Genomic DNA, 23,426 nt, shown 5'->3' on the forward strand with positions numbered 1-23,426 from the left:
AAAAAAGGCAGGACCCCTCAAGTACAAAGAATTCAGTGCTCACTCACCATCACCTGAACAGGAAAACTGGCCTGCAGTGCGTGTCCTGTGGAGGATGGGCTCGGGGGCCACGTTCCTGCCTTCGCTTTCAAAAATCTCATGACAATAGACTAATGTGGTCTTTTCTACCGTATCCTTAAGAGAGACAAATCCTCTACAACTTGAAATCTTTGAGAGCTTCTGTGGTCAAAAATAATCAACCAACCGTTCAAGGAGCTTCTCCCACATTAGCTAGGCTGGTCCTGAGGGCGCAGTGTCCAGCACTAGCCCAGGCAGCACGGAAGAGTGGAAACAGGGCTGGGTTGGCAGTTGGGGCCTTGGTTTAAATCCTAGCTTTGCCATTAGCCCCTGTGGGACTTTGCACAAGTGATTTCACCTATCTGGATTTCAGTCTCATAAAATGGGAATTGGATGCAATGACCTTGAACAACCCTCCTGGCCCTATGGCTTCCCCAGGGAGAGTCAAAATAAACTAAAGAGTATTCTTCCATGGATGTAGATCTACAAGCCACCCTTAGGGATCATCTCCTCCAAATCCCTCATTTTATCACTTGTGAAACCGAAGACCAGAGAGATCAAATTCTTGGCCCAAGGTCACCTAACTGAGTCAAACTCAGATCTTTTGACTCTGAATCTAGTCCTTGACAGTGTGCCAGGCCTACCTCCGGCCAGCTCCCTACTTTCATCATCACGCCATACTGTACTCTCGGAGAGCTCACTCTACCCAGAAGTCATGGGATTGACAAACAGAGCCCAAATAAGGAGTCAGAAGTTAGAGAGGACCAGTTTCTGACCCAGATGGCAGAGACTCAACTAAAGGGGAAATGGTGTTATGTATCTCTTACGGCCTCAGTTTGATGAAATGGCCCTGATTACTCCCAAGACCTCGGAGAGAAGGGCAGAAACATGAATATATCTATGATATTAAAAAAAATAAAGAGAGCCAATTCAAAGGCAAATTTACCCATGAGAAAAACGTGGAAAGCAAGAGGCCTTCACTGGAATGAGAAGTCAGAAATATGGGTTTAATATATGCTCTGCCTCTAGGGCATTTTTATTTTATTTTTATTTTCTCGAAAGCAGTCACCCAGCTATGGTATTAGCTCATACTTTCCTAAACCCTTGCTAGAATCCTGAATTCCCACACCCCAAATGAATAATGGGTCTGGTCAGACGTGTTGTAAGGCCTTGTACATATTCAATCCTGATGAAGCATTAATCCCATTGCAATGACCTTCTAATTGGTTTACCAATCTATTACCCACACAGCAGCCAAAGAGATCTTATTCAAACCTAGGCCCAATCATATCACCCTCTTACATGCAGGAGCACATAAACCCTCTGCTTGGTGCTCAAAGACCTTCAGAGCCCAGCCCTTCCCTCTCCTGGTCTCCTTACACATCAGCCCCTCCCCCCAGCCTACAACCCAACCCTACTGGCCTCCCTGCAGTGCAAGGGCAGTGGATGTGGGGCCAAAAGGCCTGGGTTCAAATCCTGACCTTCTGCAAAATGAAGGGCTTGACCTCTGTGGTCTCTCAGCTCTCAAGCTACGACTATGATGGAATCACACTGGGATAGCGGACCTGAAGGGGGATGATGGTAACACAGATTCTGAGGAGGAAATAGCCACAAGGGTAGAAGAGGCCAGACCCAAGAGGCCTTGAATTGGAGGGAGAAGAGGAGGAAGGATTTAGAGATTTACCCAAAACTGATCTAAAGAGCAGACGCTGGAGAGGAAGCAAAAAAAAAAAAAATCAAATTGAAAGTGAATTAAGTCTCTTTCTGGAAGAAGCCGAGAGAGACTGGAACTTTTAATCCCTTGTCCTCATCTGTCCAAAAGGGAAGATGAGAAATTCAAGGAACAGAGGAGAGATGCGGCCTTTCCCCAGGCAGGCCCAGACACCCTCGGAAAACCTGAGGCCGCAGAGCTCAAGAAGCCTGAGACGACTGGACAGATGGAAGGGGATGACCCGGCAATGTTTCAGGGCTGGGCCACAGGTGTGCGGGGCACACTTGAGATACAGTGACCGACTGCCTTTGGAAAATGGCAGAAGAGCAGGCCCGCAGCTGGCCAGGGCTGGAGAAAAGCCATCTGAGATAATGAAAATTATGGGAACTCCTCTCATTTCCTAATCTGGAAGGGGGATAGGCCCTCCTCAGCAGACAGCACCTTAGGGCAGAAGGGGCTCTGTGCGAGGAGCCAGGACAGCCCAGTTTTAACACCACTCACCTACTCAATAACTGGGCAAAGGAGTGCCTTTCCCTCTCTGGGCTACAGCTTCCTCACCTGAAAAATGAAAGGTTTCTGAGATTGAGTCATTTTTCAGCCGTGTCCAACTCTTGGGGACCCCATTTTGGGATTTTCTTGGCAAAGAGACTCAAGTGGTTTGTCATTTCCTTCTCCTGCTCCTTTTATGGATGAGGAAACTGAGGCAAACAGGGTTAAGTGACTTGCCCAGGATCACACATTTGGGGTTTTCTTGGCAAAGATACTAGAGTAGTTTGCCATTTCCTTCTCCAGCTCATTTTACAAATGAGGAAACTGAGGCAATCCGGGTGAAGCGACTTGCCCAGGGTCACACAGCTAGGAAGCGTCTGAGGCCAGATTTGTACTCAGGAAGAGGAGTCTTCCTGACTCCAAGCTCAGTGTTCTATCCAGTGCACCACCTAGCTGCCCCCAAACGAAGGGGTTGGCTTAAATTATTTCTAAGGTTCTTTCTAGCTCTAATAGTCACAAGTTCCTGAGTCAAGACAGAGGACTCTAGCTCCACAGTTGGAAGGGACGTCAAAGGCTATCTATTATAAACCCTTTATTTTACTAATGAGGAAACTGAGGCATAGGACATGACTTGCCCAAGGTCACACGCAGGATCCTAGATCTGAAGGGCAGCTAGATGGCACAGTGGTCAGAGCTCTGGAGTCGGAGGACCCGAGTTCAAATCCGGCCTCAGACGCTTGACACTTACTAGCTGTGTGACCCTGGGCAAGTCACTTAACCCCCAACTGCCTCACCAAAAAGCAAAAAAAAAAAAAGAAAAAAGAAAAAAAAGAAAGAAAGAAAGAAAGAGAGAGGATTGCAGATCTAAAGCTAGAAGGACCTTTGGAGCCTACTTATTCTGCTCATTTTGCAGATGAAGAAACTGAGGCCAAGAGAGACTTATGTGACTGCAGGGGAGAGGCGGGATGTGAACCCAGCTCTTCCTGACTCCAAAGTTATCGCTCCTCCCGCTGTACTAAGCTGCCTGTGAAAACGCTCAGGAAACATGCATTCTCTGAAACGCTCTTAGTCGCGCTTGAAACGTCCATTTTGAATACAGCCAGTACCCGATGATGGAGACTGAGCTGGAGAGCGCTGGTCACCCTGAGATGACCCCACACATTCACCGTAAGCCAGAGAACTTCCAATGGCATGTGAGCACCGTCCTTGAGTTCAACGAGAAAATAACTGCCTACCATCCGTCTTCTCCATCTTCGGGGGCTTCAAAGGGCAGCCTCTCAGTCACTTCGTCGGCTGAATCAACGGGGCGTGGTCACCAAGCTCTGTAAGCAACAAGAGATGAGGCCGATGTCTGGTTATTTGGGTCCTGCTTGGCACTGGGGAAACACAAAAGTGCAGAGAAGTGAGAGGCGGCCAGTCTCCTTGGAAGGCCTACAGGCATTGACCTTGAAGTCCTCCCTTGAGGGACTCCATTCAACTCATCCAACACCCAACCTCCTACCAACGATGCGTCGTGTTGAGCAATGAGAGGGTGCAAAATAAATGAGATGTTCAATTCAATAAGCATTTATTAAGTGCTTACTGTGTGCCTGCCACTGGGGATACAAAGATGAAAATAAAACAGTCCCTGCCCTCAAGGAGCTTACGATCCACTGGGGAGACCCAACGTGCATACATCTAAGTATATGCATAGTACTTGTAAAAAAAAAAAATCAAAGTCATTTCAAAGGGAGAGGGAGTTAAAAATACCTGTAGAAGTAGGGAGATCTGGATTGACCTTGTGTGGGAGATGGCACTTGACTTATGTCTTCAAGGAAGCTGAGGATTTCAAGAGGCGTATTCAAGAAGGGAGGGCAGACAGGAGAGACCACTTGTGCAAAGACATGGGTGCTGCACAACAATTCCTGTACTCATCTCTTATTAATGAGAAATCCTACAGAGATCTAAAAATTCAACATGTTCAAAACAATGTCTTTCCCCCAAACCCAACATTCGTTGAAATTTCTCTGTTACAGTTGATCATCCTTCAACTCAACTCAGCTACAGATTTACCACTTTAGCATCATCCTTGACGCCTCACACTGACCCATCCTCCACACATCTAATCAGTAGTCAAATCTAGTCATTTCTATGTCCACAACACAAATGAATGAATGATAAAAAGGCAGCTGGTGGCTCAGTGGATAGAGCAATATGCCTGGAGTCAGGAAGACCTGAATTCAAATCTGACCTCAGTAGCTTACTAGCTGTGTGACCCTGAGCAAGTCACTTAACCTCTGTTTGCCTCAGTTTCCTTCAACCATAAAATGAGGATAATCATAGCACCTCCCTCCCAGGGTTGCTGTGAGGATCAAATGAGATAATATTTGTAAAAAGCGCTTAGCACTATGTGCCTGGCACATAGTAATCACTTAATAAATGTTTATTCCTTTCCCCATTAATTCAGCACTTACTACTACTTGGCACAATGCCAAGCATGGGTGATATAATAATACAAGAAAGCAAGACAATCCCTGCCCTCAAGGAGCAACCATTCTAATAGTGAAGGAAAATACATAAAGTAAGCCAGAGAAAGGAACAAGGGATATGGCATGGTGACATGGCTTGGAAGTAGCCTTGAAGTGACATGGACAACTAATTCTAGGCCAGACAAGGTGAGAGAGCTCCCCTGTGGGAGCCTAGGGCAGGCCCAGGGGGGTAGAGTCCATGGTTCAGTGGGAGAGGGATGAGGAGGTTTAGAACTGGCCAGGAAGATCTCTCCCATCCCATCTCAGCCCATATTCCCTTCAATAACCAAGAGGTGGTGACCCTATTCCAGGCCCTCGTGTCTAGCCTGGACTACTGCAAAAGCCTTCTGGATGCTTGGTCTCCCTCCGTACTTGAAGCCTCCCACCATTCCAAATCACCTTCCACCCGGCTGCCACCTTGATTCTCCTAGCCCACGTCTGACCTCCTTTCTAGTCTTCTTACTAAACCTTACATGCCCCCTCCCTATCCCCACATAATCTGATCCAGTGACACCAGCCTCCTGGCCTTTCCTCAAACAAGACACTCCATCTGCCAACTCCAGACATTTTCACGTGCTGTCCCCCTACATCCCCTTGTCTAGAATTTTCTCCTTCTTTCAAGTCCCAGCTAAGGACCCACCATCGTCAGGAAGGTAACTCTTGGGCTTTCTCTCTTAGGTTATCTCCAATCTTTAATTGGGTGGCTGCTTCTACAAACTCCATCTAAGAAGGTCGTTCGGGCCAACAAACTCACATTCTTTTCAGAAATGTCTCCACCATGCCACCCTCCCATTTCTTCCCCCGTTAGAATGTAAGCTTCTTGAGGGCAGGGACCATCTTCCTACCTGCATTTAGTATGGTATCTAGCACACAGTAGGCACTTAATAAATGTTTATCAACTGATAATACATGCTTGTTGACTGACTGTTGAATTTAATGATTAGAGGGCTTTTAAAAAACCAAAGAGCAAACATCCAAAAAGCACAGGCTACTGAATTTAAATGTCCATTGCTTTGGAAATGCTATTGGAGGCTGAGAATGATAAGGAGCCTCCAAAGTTTATACTAGCATCCACTTGATTCTACATTGGACTGCTCACAGCCTGAGTGTTTGCATCTGACTCCTGAGAGACCTCATTTCCTCAGGAGTTTATGTCCCAGCCCAAAAAATTTATAGGCATGTGCACAGAATAGCAGCTTTGTTCTCTCCCACGTGGGGATGGTGCAAAGGTGGAATATCATACTGTGTATTTATTACATCCAGAGGGGATTGGGAAGGCCCATTGAGAACCAAAAAGTCACATGCAACCTTGGGCTGCATAAAGTGAGGCCTCTGGGAACAGGGAGGCAATCGGCCAGGGAGGTGATCTGCCCCTCTCAGACCTCATCTGTAGATCCAGGCTTAGTTCTGGGCACCACAGTTTGTGAAGGACATTGATGACATGGAGAGTGGCCACAGAGGGGCCATCAGGACCAGAAAGGGCCTGTACTCCATGTCGAATGCGCCCCCACCTGCCAGTGCCCTCCCTCCCTAGCCAAGATTTCATAACTTGGTATTTTATTCTGCATATACTTGTACATATTCATGGCCTTCTCTGATAGAATGTAAGCTCCTTCAGGGCAGGGATTGTTTCTTTTTTCTTTTTTTGTCTTTGTATCCCTAGCACTCAGTGCTTGCCCAGGCCAGGCTGGGGGTTCCCACTGCCCTCAAGGACCTCAATGCTCCATGGGTCTGATACTGTTCTCTAACAGCTCGGTGTTTCCCCCTTCTCCTCTCACGCCTGATTGTGAGTGTGAGGACGGGGCAGTTTCTTAGGCCTGTCTTGTCTCTGCTGTGGTGCCTAGGATGGTTCTATGCCGATAATTCAGTAACTGAATTACAGGATGCTAATGAGGAGGAAGAGGATGAGGATGATGAAGATTTTATCACAACTGTATTAGGTAGGAATTAGGACAGTCCTGTGATTTTATTGGGACAGGGAACTAACCAGTGAGGAAACGCCTTTTACCCGTGTACCTTCTCTGCAATGTAGAGACTTCCAGAGGGGTTTAGAAAACTGAGAAATTAAGCACCCCCCGCCGGGGTGACCCACCTATTCTCAGGGGCAAGATCTGAACTCTTATCTCATCAAAAGTCAGTCTCTCTCTCTCTCTCTCTCTCTCTCTCTCTCTCTCTCTCTCTCTCTCTCTCTCCCTCCCTCTCTTCTTTCTTCTCTCCCCCCATACTCTCCTTTCCGGAATCTTGAGTATCCTGCATCTTTCTGGGCCTTAATTTCCTCATCTGTAAAATGGGGGAATTGGACGAGATGCTAAGGTCCCTCTCAGGTATGATATTCTGTGATTCTCTGATTTATGATAACCAAACTGGAGTGACCCAAAGGCAACATTCCTATTAACTGGAAAACTCCACCAGTATCAGTAATGATGACTGCTCTCTTTCCACTTTTTTTTTTGTGTGTGGCTAGGCCATGGGGTTAATTGACTTGCCCAGGGTCATACAGCTAATGTGTCAAGTGTCTGAGGCCAGATTTGAACTCAGGTCCTCCTGACTCTGAGGCAGGTGCTCTATCTGCTGCGCCACCTAGCTACCCTGATGACCGCCCTCTTTGTGAGAAAAATGTTTAACCAGGTAAGAAAATAACAAGTCAAATGGACATTTTTTTTTAAAGAGCTAGAAGGCAAGCATCTGCAAAATAGGCAGTGATATTTCAATCAGTTACATGATGGAGACCAAATGACAATCAGTCCTGCAGAGCAAGCAGCCAGTTCTGCTTGGGGTGACTTTTACCTGATAGGATCAAAGCAGAGAAGCCCAACCTTGGAGGCCAGAAGATTTAGGTTATGATTCACACTGTCCTTGAGGCTGAATTCATGTGTCTCAAGCTTTGACCATAAATTTCCCCAAAAGTTCAAATCAATTCCCCATTCTCTTCCCAATCATAAACAACTTCAGTGCAGGTCCCTCTCACCATAGCTCATCCAATAAATTGGCTGTTTATTATTGCAACCGCACACGCACTTGACACATTTACTATCAATGGCTCCCCAGCAGAAGGAGAATTGTTTTAGGAATTTTACTGAACTCGGGTTCTTTCCAACTCTAAAATTCTTGGATCTATGATTTCTGAACCCTAGTGGGCCAAACAGGAGGTGTAAGGGGTGGGAAAGGAAAAGGAAAGGTGATGGACTGCACGGAAAACAGGAGGAGAGGAAAACAAAGACCAGATAAGACAACTGGAAAGATACTGGTTCTGACAAGAAGGAAGGACAAAGTGAAGCCCTCAGCGAGGACACTTTGATTGATCATGGAATGTAGGAATGGGTGGGAAGAAACAATGCTCATGGCATGGTTCCATTGGGAAGGTGGGTGGGGTCAAAAAATCCCTCTAGAATTTGGTGCATGAAAAGAAGATTTTATCTGGAGTCAGGAACTCATAGATTTAGATCTAGAAGGCAACTCAGAATTCAAGTCCAACACCTTCACTTTACAGGAGGCCTGGAGAGGATTCATGACTTACCCAAGATCACACAGGCAGTGTGTGATCAGGATTTGAACCCAGGTTCTGTGACTCCAGGGTCAGTGCCCTTTTGACTACATCATGCTATTTCACAGTCAGAGCTCTTGGTTTAAAATCTCAGTTCTGGGAGACTGGGCCAAGATGGTGGAGTCAAAGGACCCAGGACAGCTCCGTTCCCCCAACAAATGCCCAATGATGCAGTGTCTAGGAAGTCAAAGGAGGAATTATGGGCCTTTCCAGCCCAAGATAATGAATTTGTCCTGTAACCAAATGCCCAGAGCAGGCGCTACAGAAAAGGAAAAAGCTGGGGTCACAGACTCAGATAAGCAGTGAGAGAGTGGGAGGAGTGTCTCCCGGGGGGGCCAAGAACATGGACACAGCCCCCAGAGCTCCCAGCTGGATCCAGAGTGTGGCAACACTCAGAGCTGATCCTGGTCTCAGTCCTCATGGCAGCTGGGAAGGAGAAAGAGGAGGAAAAAAGCGGAGTCATATCTGAGAGGAGCTTGGATCACAAACCCAGCCCTGAGAGCTTTCAGCAAGGCCAATAGCACTGGGCAGATCACTAGCAGAATGAGTCCACAAAAATGGATAAAGCCTGTTCTGTCCTGATGCCAGAGATGCCCAAGGTACAAACACAGAAGGGAACACTCCAAAATACCTATGAGCCAAGAACCTAAGAAATACACAGCCTGAAAAAAAAATTCCTAGAAGAAAAGATGCAAGTGTTTAAAGGAAAAGACTTAAAATGATATTGTAAATGAAATGCAACTTACAAGAAAGAATTGGAAAAGAAATGAGAGCTGTGGAGGAGGTGCCTGGAAAGAGAATGAACAGCTTAGCACAGGAGTGCTTGACCCAAATGAAAGACTCCCTAAAATGAACCAAAACAGAAGTTAATGACTTAAGAGACAAGAAGAAATAGAGAAACAAGGTCAAAAGACTGAAAAATAGAAGAAAATGTAAGGTATCTTATATCGGAACAGTTTTGAAAGACTTCAAAATTCTGACACCACAATACTCAGTGGTGATTCCAGAAGATCAATGAGGAAAAATACCAGCCCCCTCCTGACAGAGAGAAGGGCATACATGCGGAAGACACATGTTTTTGAATGCAGCCAAAAGGGGAATTTGTTTTCCTTGACAATATTTATTTGTTACAAGTGTTTTCTTTTTCTTTTTTTTTTTCCCTAGGAGAGGGAGTATAAGAGAAAGACAAAAAATGCTTCATAACTGAAAAAACATTAATTTTTTAAAAAGCCCCAACTCTACTAGTTACTACCTTGGTGACCTTGTACAGGTCACTTACCCCTCTGCAGCCCTCAGTTTCCACATCTATAAGATGAAGGGGTTGGGCTAGATGGCCTGCACAAAATCCTTTTACATGAGCACCAGGCTAAGCATTACTTGAAGCAAGGTAATAAATCTTTACTCAGCTGATAGGTATGGGTTATCAGTAAACAGAGCCTCGGTCATCACTGTCTTTGTATCTACAGTATCCAGCAGAGTTTTGCATAAATGCTGGCTGAACAAATTAATAACTACATGATTTATGTACCCACTCAGTCACTATTTAGTGAGTATCTGCTGGACATAAAGCCCTACAATCAGCACTAGACCAGTAATAATAATAATAATAATAATAATAATAACAATAACAATAATAACAATAATTCCTATTTCTATCACACTTTAAGGTTTACAACATGCTTGATTACCTGCCTTCCCTGACGAGTCAAAGTGAGAAATGAGAAGAAGGTCATTGGATCACAGAAGAAAACTAAGAAATCATCTTGTCCAACCACTTCATATTACAAATAATAATAATGGCTAGCATTTACGCGGCATTTTAAAGTCTATAAAGCACTTTATATATTGTCCTCACAATAACTCTATATGATTATCACCCCCATGTTACAGATGGCAAAACTGAGGCTGTTGCCCCCATTTTACAGATAGCAAAATTGAAGCTGGTACAAGTTAAATTACTTGCCCAGGATGACAATATTAGTTTCTGCTGTATGAGACACAATTCGAACTCAGGTCTTTCCTCCAAGGCCAACACTCTATCCACTATGCCATCTAACTACTAAATAAGGCACCAAAGTCCTTGCAATGCCAAGATTTGAACTCAAGTCCTCTAGTATTCATTTCATCACAAAAACAGTTTTCAGCTGACAAAGTTCCTTAGCGCTTAAACCTGGCCCCCACACCTGTCCATTCTCCTTTGCTCTCTCCTACCTAAGTTCTGTAGCCGTGAGAGCTGGTCAGGGTACCCAGCCAGACTGGGAGAGGTGTTAACTGAGCCCCTTTAATGCCACATGTCTGAGTGTGGGCCCAGCAGAAATGTCTCTCTGGGAGCTGCCCAGTTCTAACCCTCCCCAAATGGCCAAGTTTGTACCCCAAATGTCCTGCGATAAATGCCTTTCCCACATGGAGCCCCAAAGCTACCTCTCCTGGGCTTCATAGGGGAGTGCTCTGGGAAAAGGATAATCAGTTTTGCTTTCGACATGTTGATCTTGAAACGTCTACGTGACGGCCAGTTTTAGACGTCCAAAAGGCAGGTGGTGATGTGGGACCGAATGTATAGGTCCAACTGTGGCTGGAAACCTAGACTTGGGAGTCATTTGCCAAAGGGTTATAATTAAACCCATATGGGATGATAGAGTGATGAAGAGAGTGTAGAAGATTGAACAGTACTTGGGGAAAACCCAGAGTTAAGGGGCATGATGGCAATGATGTTCCCCCTAAGTCTTCGACTTCAACCAGTCCTCACTCGGCATGATCGTGGGGCTCCTCCTCTTTACGGTGGACAAGAGCGTCAAATTTCAATACAAGAACATCTGCCTTCCTGCTGCGCCATCACCTCATCAAAAGTCTCCCTCCCCCCCTTCTTCTCTCCTCTTTTCTTTTCTCTCTCTCCCTCTCCTTCCGTCTCTCTCCCTCTCCTTCCCCCCCCCCCTCTCTCTCTCTCTCCCCCTCCCTCCTTCCCTACCTCCCGCCCCCCCAACACACACACACAGTCACTGATAAGAAGAAAAGCCCCTATATAAACGATAATATTTGTAGCAGCACTTTTTATGACAGCAAAGAACCAGAAACAAAGTAGAGGCCCATCAGTTGCAGGATGGCTAAACAAACCCTGGCACGTGAATGTAATGGAATATTACTGTGCCACCAGAAATGACAAATGTGACGAATGCAGAGAAGCATGGGAAGGCTGACACCAACTGATGCAAAGTGAAGCAGGGAAACAACATTCTACACAATGCCTGCAGACAAGGAAAGGGAAAGAACCACCACCAAACGAGAAAAAGGGAATGTTGCAAAATTACAGAGAAGAAGCAGGGCCCCAAAGAAGAGCTCTGAGAGACCCTTCCCCTTGCTCCTTTGAAGAGGCGGGAGGATCACACGTGTAGAATACTGCATGTGCTGTCGGACTTTATTGATGTCTTCATCGACTTGGCTGATTTTCCCCCATTTTTTCCTCTTTTTATTTTATTTGAAAATATTTGTTACATGGATGACTCTGGAAGAAAAGGGGAGGAGAAATACTAAAAGAAATTCTGGTGACATACAAATAAAAGATATAGATTAAAAATTTTATTAGGCATGTAGGGATAAAAAAGGCAAAAGAGAGTCACTTCTCTCAAGAAGCTCACATTCTAATGGGGAGAGGACACGCAAACCACCACGAGCACGCAGGATATGTACAGGGTACACTGAGGGAAGGCGCCGGCAGTGGGCGCCGGGGGAAGGACTGGGAAAGCCTGCTAGCAGAAGGCAGGATTTTTGATGAAACTTGAAGAAAGCCAGGGAAGCTGGGAAGTGGTGTTGAGGACAGGGAGCGTTCCAGGCCTGGGACACAGCCAGTAAAAAGGCATGCAGCTGGTAGATGGGTGTGCCACATTTGAGAAAACCAGTACTGTTTGATCACAGAGTATGCGGTGGGGAGTAAAATGTAAGAAGCCTGGGAAGAGAGAAAGGGTCCAGGTTGTGAAAGACTTAAAGCCAAACACGGGACACTACATTTGATCCTAGAGGTAACAGGGAGGCAATGGAGTTTATCAAATAGGGGGTGCTAGACTGTGTGCTCCTTGAGGGCAGGGACTGTCTTTTGCTGCCTTTTTTTTTTATTCCCAGTGCTTAGGCACATAGTAGGTACTTAATAAATGTATACTGACTGACATGGTCAAAAGTGCCTTTGAGGAAGACCAAATTGACAGCTGAGTGGAGGGTGGACAGTCTGATGTAGGGAGAGCCTTGTCATAGAGAGACCCCCCCCCAGAAAGCTACTGCAACAGTCCAGGTGTGGGATGATGAGAACCCACCTCGGTGTGAGGGCTGTGGAGAACAGGGGACGTGTAGGGGGGAGTGACAGGATGTGGTCACGTACTGAATATATGGGGTGAGTCAAGGATGCCAATCTGGGCAATGGGTAGGACTGTAGTGCCCTCAAGAATAATGGGGCTAGAAAAATCAAACTCTATGTAATAGAGATTCACCAAAAATAAAAATTAGTAATAGGAAAGTTAGTAAGAACAGAATGTTTGGAGGTAGGGCGGGGGAGATAATGTTTCCGTTTTAGATGTGTTTAATTTGAAATGTCTATAGGACATCCAATAGGCAGATCTGCATAGAAGTGATCATTGAATCCACGGGAGCCGATAAGATCACACAGAACTGGGGAAAACCTATAGTTAATAGGCGTGACCTGAAAGAAAATCCAACAAGGGAGACGGAGGAGGAGGAGGAAGAGAGCAGCCATAAAACCCAGAAAGGAGAGCATGTCTAGAAGTACAGGGTGATCCACAGGGTCAAAGGCTGTGTGGGGTCAAGAAGGTTGAGGGTTGGGGGAAAACGGCCATTCGATTTGGCCATTAAGAGATCCCTGGATGGGAGAGGACAGTTTCAGCTGAATGATGAGATTGGAAGCCGGACTTTCCTCAATTTCCAGCCACAGAGTTTAGAAGACTGTGACAGCATTGCAAATAGCCAAGAAGGGGAGAGGCAGAGATCTAGGACAATACCCAGAGGAATGCAAGGATCAAATGAGGGCTTTGGGGGGATGAGGGAAAAACGGGCATGTGTGTAGGCAGCAGGGAGGCAGCCAGTAGACTGGAAGAGACGGAACATTAGTGGGAGAGTGGGAGCAAACAGCTGCAGAAGACAGGATAGCATGGGATCACACGAGCATGTAGGTGGGTTTGCCTTGGCAAGGAGAAGGGCTACCTCTTCATGGAAGGCCGGGGAGACTCTGGCAAAGGCTACAGGCCCTTCAAAGAAAGTTTTTAAATCCATGAAATAAAATGCACAAGATTACACAAGGAAAACTAATTATATTTAAATGCAGTAATCAAAATAATTAGAAAGACAAGTTCAAGATCCCAGGCTAAGAACCTTGGATTTAGTCTAAACCCTTCATTTTTCAGGGAAGGAAACTGAGGCCCAAAGAGTAGATCAACTTAAATCTAGCAACTAAACAAACTTATGATACATCTACATGCCAGGCACTGGGGATATTAAGGTAAAAATGAGACCCTCCCTGCCCTCAGGGAGCTTATGTTCTACTAGGGTTACTCAGATACCCAGTAGCAGATGTAGCCATGAAGCTCATTCCTCTGCCTCCTCCCACTGTACCACCCTGCCTCTAGTGAGGACAGACCCCGTGGGCAGCGCCCAAGAGAAGTCTGTCCTTTCCAGTAAGGCTCAGCCATTCACTGGGCTCCAATGGCAGCCACCCATGATGGAGAAACAGCTCATAGCTCACCCCGGCCGCTGGAAGGCAAATCAATGTTTCCGTGCCTCTGGTAGAGCCTGGGAGGAGAATATTAAGGCTTCTTCTTATAACTTCCCACCGTTACCATTATTTTCTTACTCATGGAAGGACAGACATCACCACACCTTTGTTCTACAGGATATTTTGCAGAACTGATTATCTTTAATAATTAATAATTAACATCTGACTAGGAGTGATGCATCCAGGTGGGAATTTTTCATTTTTTCTTTTACAAGGAGGTTTTGAAGGAGACTAGGTAGAGATGCCAAGGCCATCTTCCATGCCTAGAATGCCCTCCCTCCTGACCTCTGCCTCTTCGAATCCTGAACTTCCCTCAAAACTCAGCTCCGTGCCAACCTCATTTAATTCAGCTCCACTCGAGATGCAAACATCTGTTAAGCCCTTAGTATGTGCACAGCAAGGTGTAAAGACTGAAAAGGCGCCTCAGGCAATATACATTTATGAAGCACCTACTGTGTGCTAGGCCCTGCACTAAGAGCTGGGGATACAAAGAAAGGAAGAAGCCAGTCACATCCCTGCAGGAGCTCCCAGTCCAGTAGGAAGGATGACAGGCAAACTAGGTACAAACAAGCTATCGACAGGATGAACTGGCTCCAGTGAACAGCCCTCGGGGAGCTCACATTCTACTGAGGCAGCAGAATGAGAACCGAATAGAGAATGCTAAGACCCAGGCTCTCATCTCAACTCTACTACTTGCCTTATGGCCTTGGGTTTAAAGTCTGAGCCTCAATTTCCTCATCTATAGAATGGATAGACAGTGTGAAGTACCTACCACTAAGGCCAGGTTAGAGGACCAGATGGGACAATGTATGTAGCGTCTTACAGCGCCAAGTAAAGATAGGGCATATCCCCTCACAGGGAGGGCATGGAGCCAGCTGCCAGTAACATGGCCCTTTCCACAGAGCTGGGCAGGGCCAAGAGCTGGGGGAGAGGCTGAATGCTGACCTTGACCTTCTGCTCCATTTCAGAACACTCTCCTCTCCCATTGGCCATACCGTCAATCACCCATGGTGGGGAAGGGGGCAGGAGGTGATTAGGACTAGACCAGAGATTTCACTGGCCAAAGGAACTCCCAGGTGAGGAAAATCCCTCTACTGGTGCAGCTCAGAACCTTCTCAGTATCTGGGAGTCACAGGGAGTGGCCAGGAGCACTGAGAGTTTAAGTGATTCCCCCAGGGTCACATGGCTGATACATTTCTGAGGCATAATCTGAACCAACCTCTTCTTTACTTTTTGGTCAGCTCCCTAGCCACTATGCCGAGATGTCTCACAGCATGGGACTTTGTGCCAGAGGACCCAAATTCAAATTCTGACTGTATAACTTAGCACCCATAGAACCTTGGACAAGTCTCTCTGGACCTGTTTCCTCATGAGGAGGTGGGTTAGACCAGATTGTACTATTGCTATTCAGTCATTTCAGTCATGTCTGACTCTCCATGACCCCATTTTGGGTTTTCTTGGCAACTGATATTGGAGTGGTTTGCCATTTCCTTCTTCAGCTCATTTTACAGATGAAGAAACTGAGGCAAACAGGGTGAAGTAACTTGCCCAGGGTCACACAGTAAGTGTCAGAGACAGATCTGCCTGAGGGAAGGGAGAAAGGGAATAAATCTTTATTAAGTCTTAACTATGTGCCAGGCACTGAGCTAAGCAGCCCACAATTATCTCCTTTGATACTCACGACAACAATGGAAAGTAGGTGCTGTGGTTATTCCCATTTTACAGTTGAGGAAACTGAGGCAGACAGAGGTCGAGTAATTTGCCCAGGGTTACACAGCAGTAAGTGTCTGAGGTCTTCCTGACTCCAAGACTATGTGCATAGTCCTGGCCTTTCACAGAAACTGCTGGCATTATTCTTACCCCATTTCCCAGTAAACCTGCACGTTCAGACCATGCATTTTCCATATGTCCCCGTACAGCAGATCATCTCGGGTTCTACTGCACTCACAAGACGCTTCCTAGAAATGAACGCTGGCCATCAGCCTTGTTTCCATCATTTGTGCAGGAGTGGGCTTTGAGACCCCCTACTCAGCTGCGGTCCACTCAGTGGTCACTGGAGGGCAGCAAGGGAATGCATCAAACTCCGCTATTAGGACTATGAACTCTGCCTCAAGTGACGAGGGTCCCCTATAATTATCCCCATATTCCAAAACAGTCCCACTACAAACCTTGGTGTGTATGTGTATGTGTATGTGTATAATATATATGTATGCACGTATGTATGTACATATATATGTGTATGTATGTATATATATACATGCCAAGACTGCCGCCTCTCCCCAGAGCAAACCTCTACAGAAAACAGCCCCTCCCCCCACAGCAATTTCTTTCCCTCCATGCTTTTTCCTTTATTAGGCAATTATTAAAAATGCTGTATTTTGTTCTGAGGCAGGCAGCATGCCAGAACAAACAGCATCTTTGATTTTTTTTTTTTAAAGAAAGCCTGGCTTAGAACACAGCTTCAACGCCCTGAAAAATCCTCAGAGCTGCCGACACCACAAAGTCAAATATTAGACCAGGTACTGCACCAAAGCTGAAGCGTTTTTATTCCCTTTGCCTACTGCCTGCAGAGGCCAAGTATCGACCCCCCCAACCCTTGTTTTTTAAAAAGTCCAAGTCACCCCACCCTGTGCACAGAGCAGGCCAAGAGGAAGCTCGTTTCTCATTTACTTTTGGCAGGTTCCCCCCCACCTCCATACACACACACACACACACACACAAACACACACACACACACACACACACACCCCCTCCCCCAAGAATTCAGGTGCCAAGGACCCAAGCACGTGCCTCACACACTGAGGAGATGGTGGAGAATTGTATGATGTTCAACCCTGATGGCCAGAGACCATCCCCCAGACCCCCAGGGTGCTGAAGGTAGACTCTTCCCAAACATTCCCCACCAAGATCCTGAGCCCTGTCTGGCCAGCAAGCCAGGAGATAACTCATCTCCAATAAATGCCACATTAGCACAAATCTCATTAAGTCCCAACACTTTCTACAAGCTCCTACAAGCTTCTGCATTGCAGCAGCAACTAGATTTTAACACTTGGGGAGGAAAAGGAAGCTGGGGGTCAGGGAAATGGAGCAAAGGTTACCTTCTCACCTTCCTCCCTGCAGCCAAGGCAGGTGGCCCCGACTCGGGACTGAGTTCCTTCCAGGGAGGCTGCTTTGCTATGCTGCCTGTAAACCCCGGGGCTCTGAATGCCAACAGCAGCGTGTGTCCTGGCTGTTCAAAGTGACTGGTGCTCTTGCTGGGCCAACAAATCCTGGACTCCTTTGTACTCTATCCCCAAACATTCAAAGGAGATCAAAAAGGAATTCACTGTCCAGTAATGAGATAACATACGTCAAAGTGCTTAGCACAGTGCCTGGCACATCGTAGGAGCTTAACAAATACTTGCTCCCTTCCTTGCCACCAGATTCAAAGCCCTTGGAGGAGGCGGGGAAATGTTAAAATCCAATAACCAGATTGAGACTTGAAAACACGTACTGAAAGAGACCCATTTCTAGGACACATGCCAATAATCTATCATAAGATCGTAGACTTCGAGCTGGAGGAATCTTCACGTCACCTCCCTCTTCTCACCTTCCAGCTCCCCTACGAGTTATCTTCCCCTCTTAGAATGAGTGATTTGAGGGCACATTCCCAACACTCAGCTCAGTGCCTGGCACACAGCAAACACTTAATAAACGCTCTACTTCTCCATCATCTATTTCTTTATCTGTTTATCTAGTCCAATCTCATCTTCCTGAAGAGGAAACTGAGGTCCAGAAAAGGCCATTACTGTAGGATCACAGGATCAAGAAGCGATTTGTCCAGTATCTCAAAGGTGGTAAAATGATTCACTAGCATTCAAACCCAGGTCCCATGAACTCCAGAATCTCAGCGCCCCACCCTTACCTATCTCATCAAAAGCTGTGGCATCCTTTGAGGTCTCTCTAATAAACTACGCATTAAGGCGGCTCTTCCTTCCTCCACTCCTCCTGGACAAATGACGGGGCTCATTAATCCAGTTCTTCCTCTCCAAGGAAGTCCATTAGTTAAGAAGTTTCACTCACACAACTTGGTCTTTTTAAGAAACTTCTTCCCACCCAAAGACAATGGTGCCTTAACGGGCAAGCCTTTGTTAGAAATCCCAGGACGTCACCAGCAGGATTCAGAATTCCAACCCCCCTGCCCGGTGGAAACACAGCATCGTGAATTCAGGGAGGCCGTACCTGCCGCTTGCCCATCGCTCTGCCATCCCCAGGAGCTGACAGCCAGGGAGTCCAGTCCTGCCGGGCACACAGAGGGCGAGGATGCAGCTGCTGCAATCAGGGAACACGTCAGCCTTTTGATTCACCTCTGGGGACAGCTCCTAAGTGCGGCTCAGCCCAGCGACTTCTGGAGGACACAGGGCTGGAGGGAGGGCGGGGGCAGGCAAGGAGAAGACGAGATTTCTGGAGACTGGGAAGGAGGTGCGTGTGGCTACTCATCCATCTCGGGCTGTCAGTCTCAGTCTTCTTGGCAGAAGCGGCAGCAGCCTTACAAGTAAGTGACAGTCGCAGCTGGGGAGACAGGCGGTGGCTGTCCAGGGGACAGAGCAGCCGCTGCTAGTGAACCTTGGGGGACGAGGCGGGGAAACCAAGGCATGATCAATGGGGGTAGAAGAGTCACTAAGGGTCCTTTCCGTGGGCTCGGCAAGAGGAGTCTCCTGAACTTTACGCTAAGTGCCTTGCCTTGGCCACCCCCCAGGACTCAGCCACTAAATGGGGGGAGGGGTGGAGCTGGGGCGGGTCCCCACGACCCAGTCTCAGCTTGTGTCACGTCCTCCCTACACCTCCACCTCTGGGCCTTTGTCATGAGATGTCAAAAGTGCGTCTGCCATTTGTACGGAGGGGTTCACAGAGAGCAAACTGGGATGGCCAACTGGCCCCCATGGATGAGGAACGGCTATGGAGACATTCCTGAGCAGCCCCACCACCACCACCACCAAACACCCGGCACACAGGCGTTCAATCATGCATGCTGAACTGTGACCTAGAGCGTCATATCCTAAGACTACAAATACAAAAAATATATACAAATATCCCATTCAATGAACAATCAATATTACCAAGTGCCAGGCACTGCGTTAGGTGCCCAGGATACAGAGGCAAAAATAAATCCACGCCTGCCCTCAATCATTCAATTCCAAAAAAGTATTTATTATGCACCTACTATATCAATCAAGCATTTATTAAACACCTACTATGTGCCTACCCCTAAATCAAGAACTCATGAAGCAACTACTATATGCCAGGCTGCTGTGTTAAATGCTAGGGATACAAAGACAAGAATAAATCCATGCCGGCCCTCATTTATTCAATAACCAAGAAAGCATTTATTCAGCACCTAATATGTCAATAAATCAAGCATTTATTAAGCACCTACTATGTGCCTAACCCTAAACCAAGAATTTACCAAACAATTACTATACGTCAGGTGCTGTGTTAAGTGATGGGATATAAAGACAAAAATAAATCCATGCCTACCCTCATTTATTCAGCAATCAAGAAAGAATTTATTATACATCTTACTATGTCTATCAATCAAGCATTTATTAAGCACCTACTACATCAAGCAAACAAACACTTATTAGGCACTTACTATGTGCCAGGAGCTGAGAACACAGACAAAGAACGAGACAGTTTCCGCTCTCAGGTGGCTTACATTTGATGAAATAATTATGATAAATAAGTGAAATAATGCTCCCATTTCAGAAATGCAGATCTGGAGATGAAAGGGGCCTCAGAAGCTATCTAATCTAACCTCATTTTATAGAAGAGGAAACAAAGGTCAGGGATGATAGCCTGCCAAGCTCACACAGATAGTAATCATGAGACATATAGGACAGTCTTCTGTCTACATAGCCAAGGCTCTGACCTCTTCTCAGATCGCAATCTAGGTTCAAGTCTCAGCTTTGCCCCTTGCCAGCTCTGTGGGTCTCAGTTTCCTCTTTTGTTGAATGGAAGGAGGAAGGAAGTAGCCCATTTCTAAGATCTGTCCCAGCCTAAATGTTCCACAACTGAAAAGCCTTCTTGGATTCTCCCACTCGGAAGTGGTCTCATCCGAACTCACTGTGCTTCTCTGGTTTATTTGTAACTTACCTATCTACATGAATGATTTGTAACTCCTGCCTAGGCGAATGTCTTCTCTGCTGCTATCAAACTGTAAACGCCTTCAAGGCAGGGTCCCTCCGTCTTCATCCTTACATCCCTCAGTGTCTAGTACTGTGCCTTGTAGACACTTTCAAATGCTTTTAAAAGCCGCTTTGAAACGATCCATGAATGAAAACCACGATGGAAGCTCCAACTCAAAGAGAAAGGGAATTGGAGAAACAGGTCACCTGGCCAACACCCACATTTTATAGATGGGAGAGGTGAGTCCTGGGAAGACAAGTGAATTAACTGCCCACAGCCACATGGCTAGTAAGTTACAGAGCTGGAATTAGAACCCAGGACTTCTGACTAGCTGGACACTTGAGGTCCCTTCCAATTCTCAAAGTCTGGGATTGACTTTTCTCCATATTCAGCCTCCATCAAAGTCCCCGAGCCCTGTACAGGGAAGTGCCCCATTTCCACTCACCCATGCTACTGACGCTGGAGTCACCCTTGACTCCTCCCAGCCAGGTGCCAGGTGCTGTCAACACAGCTTGTACTTCTTCCTCCCAGGTCCCCTTCCCTTAGTGCAACCACCTCATTGTGTCTCTCTGGTCAGCGACCTCCACCCCCCACCCTTCGCCCCTGCTGCCTCCCAATCCATCCCTCATACAGCTGCCAAAGGAACATTCCTGGAGCCCAGGGTCGACCACGTGTCTTTCCTTCTCAAGAAGCTTCAGCGGCTCCCTGTGGCCTCTAGAATAAAACACGATCTCCTCTGTTCGGCATTTAAAGCCCCACATAATCTGGCTCCTACCTGGCGTGGCATTTGGAGTCCACATTACCTCACTTCATGCTACAAGAGATTTATATATAAAAACTAAAAAGACCTGTGCTAAGTGCTTTTTACAAATGTTTTCTCATTTGCAAGGGAGTTGCTATTATTATCCCCATTTTACAGATGAGGAAACTGAGGCACACAAAGGTTAGGTGACTTGCCCAGGGTCACACAGCTACTCGATGTCTGAGGTCCATTTTGAACTCAGTTCTTCCTGACTCCGGTCCTGGCATTCTCGGTTAGCTATTGCCACTGCCTGGCTGTTTATTGAACCAATGAATAAATTATTCCTGATCCAGAATTTTTTTATACTACACACAAAAAAGAACATGTTCACACTGAACACAGCTATGCTTATTTTTAAGTGCTAATGATACAAAGAAAGGTCAAAAAACGGTCCCTGCCCGAAGGGAGTTTACATTCTAACAAAATCAAAGAACTGCTGTGAAATTATCATAACTAAACATGGCCCCAGGGAACAGGTGAGAAGATACAGTGACCTCATTGGTGGTAAGAGACTATGGCGTGGAATACTGGACACAGGCAAGTACAGAAGATATTTTAGTTGGTTTTTCTAAATTCCTTCCCGCTCTCCTTTTTATAGTCTTTATTACGTGGTATGGTGCACTGGGTAGAAGAGAAGGGAGAAATGTTTTTTGGAAAGGAAGGTGATGTAGCCCAAAAAGACATCAATAAAAATAAAATTGAAAACTAAAAATAAAAATGTATCTGCCATTCACAGCCATTGGCCATCAGGAAGTTCTTCCCAGAGGTCAGGATTCTTGGCAGAGTCTCCTCCAACCCAAATCAAAACCATGGTCAACTGTGAGTCTGACGTGCCATAGAGGGCAGAACCCCAATTTGGGAAAATGCCACCTATATTTATTACACTTGACACCTTTGCAGGACTCATGCTTTTCCGAGTGTTTCCGAGTGTTTGTTTCCAAGTCCACGATCTCAAGAAAAACCAAAAAACCCTGTAAAGCAGGTTTCATGATTGCCAACATCCTCCAAATTAGGAACCTTAGTACAGAGCAGTGGCACAGTTACTTATGGAAGGTGCAGAATGAGAACCCAGGTTTTGGGCTCCCAATCTCTTTCTCCTAAGCCACCACTTTTTAATTTTAGGTGAGAAGTCTAAAGGCCTACTCTCTCCTTTGCCCCTTCCCTCTTACTCTCCTCCTTCAGCCTTTTCCTCTTTTCTCTCTTTCTCTCCTTCCTCCTCTTTCCCATTCCTTCCCTGATGGGATCTCAGGGATGATCTGCTCTGACCCCTCAATTCACAGACCAAGAAACTAAAGACTAAAATACGGAACATCACAAAAGTCTTAGTGCAGTCTTCAGTTACTAAAGTGCTCTCCATCTCTGTTTCTCTCTTTCTCCCTCTCTCTCTCTCTGCCCTCTCATACACACACACACACACACACACATTTTTAACTGAATTTCTCTAAGAAAGAAATTGCCTCCCAGAAGTATTTGAAATGATTACATTCATTCCCTCCACTATCAGAAATACTGTGCAGCTGGAGAGGGGAGGAATTCTTCATTCATAAACTGAGCTGTCTGCAGCAATAAACAAGTCCATCTTTGAAAGAAAACACTCATCTTCCTCAGTCCCAGTCTTCCGTCTTTAAGCAGCCCATCCACCCTGATGTGTGTGTGTCCAGGCTCCCTCTGTCCTCCCTCAGAATCAGAGCTCCAGAAGGGAACTCAGGGGTCATTGATTCTGATTCCCCCCCCCCTTTTTTTTTACAAATCAGGAAACTGAGACCCAGAGAGTAGAAGTGACTTTCCTGGCCAGCTTGTTGCAGGACCAAAACCTCAACATCCTGAGTTCCAGATTAGGGCTCATTCTTCTAATCTGTGCTGCCTCACTCTCACTGTACGCAAAGGGGAGATAGCTGCCAACATGCCCTGCTATGCCCAGCATATGGACAGAGGTGTGACCGAGGGCCCTTAACTCTCAGCATCTTTTCTGCTGCAACTCTTCAAGGGGCTCCCTCGATCTTCAGAGAATCAGAGTCTCCAGATTTCCCACTCACGTCGGGGGCAGGGACATCCCATTGTTGAGGCCCAGTAGATAAGAGCGTAGTGGGGAGGAGGAAGGTTCATGAGAGCTAAGAACAGGAAAAAAGAAAAAATACTTCAGTTTTCACTGAACGCTTGTCTGTAAAATCTGTCTTCCTGAAGGAACACAGGTCATGGAATCTTAGAGCTGGGAAGGATAGAATGCTAGATCTTAAAAGGACCTTAGAACATAGCACGTCAGATCTTGAAGGGTCCTTAGAACATCGGATGTCTAAGTTGAGAGGGACCTTAGAACACAGAATATCAGATCTCGAAGGGTCCTTAGAACAGAGAATGTCAGATCTTGAATGGACCTTAGA

The 23,426-nt window shown here is 46.3% G+C and overlaps 1 protein-coding gene across 8 annotated transcripts in view; it reads right to left on the minus strand.

Moving 5' to 3' along the window:
* The window catches only part of KANK4 (KN motif and ankyrin repeat domains 4), a 104,020-nt gene that overhangs the window by 30,027 nt on the left and 50,567 nt on the right, over positions 1 to 23,426 (minus strand). For 4 of the 8 annotated variants that reach the window (XM_027852739.1, XM_027852742.1, XM_027852737.1 and 1 more), the window contains one exon: positions 3,493 to 3,579. In XM_027852739.1, coding sequence (XP_027708540.1) covers positions 3,493 to 3,508 — 16 coding nt within the window. In that variant the 5' untranslated portion in view covers positions 3,509 to 3,579. Of the gene's footprint in view, positions 1 to 3,492; positions 3,634 to 17,176; positions 17,382 to 18,299; positions 18,429 to 23,426 lie in introns of those variants that run through there. The other 4 variants (XM_027852741.1, XM_027852738.1, XM_027852743.1 and 1 more) reach the window with 3 other exon arrangements.

Source organism: Vombatus ursinus, unplaced genomic scaffold (assembly GCF_900497805.2).
Source record: "Vombatus ursinus unplaced genomic scaffold, bare-nosed wombat genome assembly UNPS02009824.1, whole genome shotgun sequence".
In the NCBI taxonomy this organism is placed as follows: Eukaryota; Metazoa; Chordata; class Mammalia; order Diprotodontia; family Vombatidae; genus Vombatus; species Vombatus ursinus.